General features: G+C 38.4%; 1 protein-coding gene across 2 annotated transcripts in view; it reads right to left on the reverse strand.

Annotated features, from left to right (window-relative positions):
- LOC147318276 (transforming growth factor beta-2 proprotein-like) overlaps window positions 1–4,875 on the reverse strand; it is a 43,148-nt gene extending 38,273 nt beyond the window's left edge. The window contains exons 1-2 of one of the 2 annotated variants that reach the window (XM_086310170.1): window positions 4,179–4,875; window positions 3,642–3,944 (exon numbers count right to left, since the gene is read on the reverse strand). In XM_086310170.1, the coding sequence (XP_086166296.1) occupies window positions 3,642–3,903 (262 nt within the window). In that variant the 5' untranslated portion in view covers window positions 3,904–3,944; window positions 4,179–4,875. Of the gene's footprint in view, window positions 1–3,641 lie in introns of both variants that reach the window. The other variant, XM_086310169.1, reaches the window with a different exon arrangement.
- Between the last annotated feature and the right edge of the window lie 1,125 nt (window positions 4,876–6,000).

Below are 6,000 nucleotides of genomic sequence, written 5' to 3' on the forward strand. Positions count from 1 at the left end.
TTCCTGTTTCCACAGGGTAATTCCACTCCAGATCAACAGTATACAGCCCCACAGTGATAACATATCAATATCAAGTCATTCGCATTATGCCTTCCAAAGTAAAAGCCTTTTCAAATTGTCCACAATTGACCTACCTTTCAGTGATTTCAAAATGCTCTAAAATGGAAAATTCCTGTTTCCACAGGGTAATTCCACTCCAGATCAACAGTATACAGCCCCACAGTGATAACATATCAATATCAAGTCATTCTGATTATGCCTTCCAAAATAAAAGACTTTTCAAATTGCCAAGATACGACCTGCTCTTTTAAAGATTTCAAAATGTTCTTAAACAGAATTTTGCTGTTTCCACAGGATAATTTCACTTTAGGTCAACAGTATACAGCCCCACAGTGATACCATATCAATTTCGAGTAATTCTGATTATGCCTTCCAAAATAATGGCCTGTTGAAAATGCCCATAATTTACCTAACTTTCAGTGATTTCAGAATGCTCTAAAAAGGAAGATTTCAGTTTCCACAGGGTAATTCCACTTTAGATCAACAGTATACAACCTCACGATGTTACCATGTCAATTTCAAGTCAGTCTGATTTTGCTTTTCAAAATAAAAGCTTTTTCAATTTGCCCATATATGACTTACTCTTGGAGCGAATTCAAAATGCTCTAAGATGGAAAATTGCTGTTTCCACAGCATAATTCCACTTTAGATCAATAGTATCCAACCCCACAGTGATACCATATCAATATCAAATCAGTCTGATGTTGCCTTCCAAAATAAAAGACTTTTCAAATTGCCGATATACGACCTACTCTTTTAACGATTTCAAAATGCTCTTAAATGAAAAATTCATGTTTCAACAGGACAATTCCACTTTAGATCAACAGTATACAACCCCACAGAGATACGATGTTAAGATCAAGTCACTCTGATTTTGCCTTCCAAAATAAAAGTATTTTTTATTGCCTGTAGACGACCTACTCTTTTAACGATTAGATCAACAGTATCCAACCCGACAGTAAAACCATGTAAATTTCATGGTGGTCTGATTTCGCCTTTCAAATTAATGGCCCGTCGAATTTGTCCATATGTGATATACTCTTTCAATTATTTCAGAATGTTTTAAAAATGAAAATTGCTGTTTCAACACATATTGGGTTTTCATTTTGAAAAGCAAAATCAGACTCAATTGATTATGACAGAATTGAATCATAAAGATGATGTAAAAGGAAGCTGAAAAAGCTTTTATTTTGAAAAACAAAATCAGACTGACTTGAAATTGACATGGTAACATCGTGAGGTTGTATACTGTTGATCTAAAGTGGAATTACCCTGTGGAAACTGAAATCTTCCTTTTTAGAGCATTCTGAAATCACTGAAAGTTAGGTAAATTATGGGCATTTTCAACAGGCCATTATTTTGGAAGGCATAATCAGAATTACTTGAAATTGATATGGTAACATCGTGAGGTTGTATACTGTTGACCTAAAGTGAAATTATCCTGTGGAAACAGCAATTTTCACTTTTAGAGCATTTTGAAATCTTTAAAAGAGTAGGTCGTATCTTGGCAATTTGAAAAGTCTTTTATTTTGGAAGGCATAATCAGAATGACTTGATATTGATATGGTATCACTGTGGGGTTGTATACTGTTGATCTGGAGTGGAATTACCCTGTGGAAACAGGAATTTTCCATTTTAGAGCATTTTGAAATCACTGAAAGGTAGGTCAATTGTGGACAATTTGAAAAGGCTTTTACTTTGGAAGGCATAATGAGAATGACTTGATATTGATATGTTATCACTGTGGGGCTGTATACTGTTGATCTGGAGTGGAATTACCCTGTGGAAACAGGAATTTTCCATTTTAGAGCATTTTGAAATCACTGAAAGGTAGGTCAATTGTGGACAATTTGAAAAGGCTTTTACTTTGGAAGGCATAATGAGAATGACTTGATATTGATATGTTATCACTGTGGGGCTGTATACTGTTGATCTGGAGTGGAATTACCCTGTGGAAACAGGAATTTTCCATTTTAGAGCATTTTGAAATCACTGAAAGGTAGGTCAATTGTGGACAATTTGAAAAGGCTTTTACTTTGGAAGGCATAATCAGAATGACTTGATATTGATATGTTATCACTGTGGGGCTGTATACTGTTGATCTAAAGTGGAATTACCCTGTGGAAACAGGAATTTTCCATTTTAGAGCATTTTGAAATTGTTCCAGGATCAAGTCAGAAATGGGCAGTTTGAAAATGCTTTTATTTTTGAAAGCAAAATCAGAATGACTTGATATTGATATGGTAACATCGTGAGGTTGTATACTGTTGACCTAAAGTGAAATTATCCTGTGGAAACAGCAAAATTCTGTTTAAGAACATTTTGAAATCGTTAAAAAAGTAGGTCGTATATGCTCAATTTGAAAGGGCATTTATTTTGGAAGGCATAATCAGAATGACTTGATATTGATATGGTATCACTGTGGGGCTGTATACTGTTGATCTGGAGTGGAATTACCCTATGGAAACAGGAAATTTCCATTTTAGAGCATTTTGAAATCACTGAAAGGTAGGTCAATTGTGGACAATTTAAAAAGTCTTTTATTTTGGAAGGCATAATCAGAATGACTTGATATTGATATGGTATCACTGTGGGGCTGTATACTGTTGATCTGGAGTGGAATTACCCTATGGAAACAGGAAATTTCCATTTTAGAGCATTTTGAAATCACTGAAAGGTAGGTCAATTGTGGACAATTTAAAAAGTCTTTTATTTTGGAAGGCATAATCAGAATGACTTGATATTAATATGGTATCACTGTGGGGCTGTATACTGTTGATCTGGAGTGGACTTACCCTGTGGAAACAGGAATTTTCCATTTTAGAGCATTTTGAATCGTTAAAAGATTAAGTCAAATATCAGCAATTTCAAAGGGCCTTTACTATGAAAGGCAAAATCAGACTGACTTGATATTGATATGGTATCACTGTGAAAAAGACTGTGGTTGGAAAGTGTTGATATAAAGTTCAAATAGTATTTGGAAATACGACTTTTGCTTTTAAGAGCATTATTAAGTCATTGAAAGAGTAGTTCAAAAATGAAGATTCACAGGGCTTTTACTTTGAAATCCAAAATAAGATGGCCTTGATAGTGACAGGGCACAATTAGGGTACAAGGCTGTGTCATATAGATCTAACATTAGAGTTTGTAAAAAAAAAAAGCCTAAATTATATGTTATTATGTTCTTAACATATCTGTTAATTCACTCGAAGTTGGCTTTTATTTTGAAATCCGGTTTCCACATCCATTCCCGTAATACTTTGAATACACAGGGAACGTAAAACAAACTGGAGGCTGGCTTGACTGCAAGTCTCGAATTGGAGGCTGGCTTGACACCAGTGAGACTAAGTGTGTAATGGTAAAGTTACAAGGCAACACACAGCCTCGTGAAGAGTAGAAGCGACCGATATATAAAAAGTGTAGCTTATTTTTAATATTAGCACTACCTGGTTTTCCTTACACTCTCCCAGCACAGCGTGATGGAGAGGATTTTCCAAAAGAATCACAAACACGCGTAGCAGCGGTATTCGAAGTTGTGCCTTTTGGCCTGAAATGGCATCAGTGCGGGCACACAGACTTACTCTCTGACGGGTAGAAGCGCTGCATGTCGATCTTATGCACCTCTTTGGCGTAGTACTCCTCCTCGCTCCGCTGCCGTTCGCAAGTCGCCGCCCGTTCGTTCGCTTTTTCTTGCAGTAAGTCCCGGGTGCTGTTATAGATAGAGACGATGTCCCGGGACACCTCCTCGGGTTCGGGGAAGTCCTCTGGGGGGGCTGCGAGTTTCAGCTTACTCAGGATCTGCCCTCGGATGGCTTCGATGCGTTTTTTCTTGAATTGATCCATGTCCAGCGTACTGCACGTAGACAGACTGAAAGCCACGGTGGCTATATCCAAAGTAAGGAAAAGGCACACGAGATACACGTTCATTTTCTCCACCAGCGTATTCAAATATCACAATAAATAATCAGGAAACAAAATCAAGAGCACTTTGCCTTTGAATATCGCCAAACAGATATATTCCTTTATCAACGATCAAAGTGGAGCATTTACGAGTAAGCTGGTACCGAAAAATTATTTGAATCTCGAACAGTTCGTTTTAACCAATTTTAGCAGTGTACCGGAAAATCCATTCAACTGCCTCAGTCCAAAAAGGAATCCGTTACTGTGGGACAGCGAGGGTCTGCTCCCGGCTTGTTTAATCGTTTAAGGGGGTGAGGAGTAAATCTGGTACTGAATGTGTCCAGATCGCCAACCAAACGGATCTGCAATAGCCCACACGGATTTAAAAAAAAAAAAAAAAAAAAAAAAAGAGACGAAGGGGAGCCTAAAACTGAAGCGCTATCTTCAGCGAGCCTGAGTATCCGAACGCTCTTCTCATCGCTCTCCTGGAATCCAAACAGTCACTCTGTCACACTTCAGCGCTTTGATGGTCCAGACAGATAAATGGGTTTACACTAGCATCAAAACTCGAACGTGCTCTTAGCAGCGCCACAAACTTAAGCTGCCGCCTCGAAGTCGAATCAAAAATAGCTCCAGTCTTGTTCTCACAACGCTAAAGTCTTCCTGCAAAAGCAGAGCACTTCAAAAAAGAGAGAAAGAAAACAATAAACCAACAGCAAAAAAAACTCGGAGGTTGTTCTTGGTACGACTGCAGAGCGTCTCCCTTCAGCTCATCCAGCTGGAGGAAGGATCGTTTCTTATTTACAAATGCTAAATTGTTAGTAGTGGCTGTTTACTGGACCATTTTAAGGGACTGGTCGTACAGCGTGCTACCCCTTCTACCAGCTTTGAACCACAGTTATCGTCCTCACTTTTCAGAGCAGGATATGCTTTCAATTCCAGGTCAACAGACGATTTGTAGTAAACAGGAGTGTTCGTTTTGCACAGTGGGACAGCGCGGCAACAGTACTCTAATACGCTGGCTCATCACAGGTCATGAATGCGGGGTCTTATACCCGGGGTTCTGTCCTTTCTAATATGGCCTGGGCATGTGTACATGGGTCCACGATCTGTTACAATAGACAAATTGATTTTTTTTTAATTATTATTTTTAACCAGAATTTGACTCTTAAACTTTAGATATTGAAACCATACATTTTCAAAAACACATATTATCTTAATAAAATTGCATAATGAGATTAGTGGTTTTTATTTCCAAAATCAAAAGCAGAAATGGGGTTGCCAAATGACAGGAAAAAAATAAGAGCTGCATAACTTAAGAAAAACATCATGGAAAATTGATTGGTTCTTATATAGTAATTTTCTATTCTACCTGAGCACTCAAACCCTTTGTACAGCATTCACCCATCTGTGCAAGATTTTTTTTTCTTCTATGCTTATTGTTATTAATATTTCTATTTGACTTTCTATTTAAATGTTATAAGGTATAATACTCCCACACTCCAATGGATGCATTGGTAAGCAACGTGGGGTTAGTATATTTAACATGCAAACTAGAGCAGCCAGGGATTGAAACAAAATGACCTGTGTAAGGACAAGAAAGACACTGTGGACAAAACAGGAGCCATAAGCCCAGGCCTAAGTCTCCGTGATATGTTGGAGATTAAAACAGACCTCACCCCCATGCAACTTTGTACCACGCTGAGGGGACACTACAAGGAGGATAGCTCTACTGACCTCTATCATCGGCTGCTAAATATCACTCAAGGAAGTAATGAGTCCCCACAGAACTTTCTATTTAGGGCAACAGAGCTGAAAGAAAGACTCCTAACATCATCAAGGGAGCCAGGGACAGATGAACAATACAGTGTCGAACTGATTCAGAAAAAGTTTCTGCGAGCCGTTGGCACAGGTCTGATCAGTGACAATGTGAAATACCAGATCAATCCCCACCTGGATGATCCAGCAGTCACTGACGATGTGCTGATTGCAAAGACAAATGAAGCGGGCCAGCCTTGAGTGGGAGAGGCAACAAAAATT

The sequence above is a fragment of the Aulonocara sp. 'chitande type north' Nkhata Bay genome, linkage group LG11 (assembly GCF_057382095.1).
Source record: "Aulonocara sp. 'chitande type north' Nkhata Bay isolate Kocher_YH1m ecotype deep benthic linkage group LG11, A_spYH_male_GT1.1, whole genome shotgun sequence".
NCBI classification, from domain to species: domain Eukaryota; kingdom Metazoa; phylum Chordata; class Actinopteri; order Cichliformes; family Cichlidae; genus Aulonocara; species Aulonocara sp. 'chitande type north' Nkhata Bay.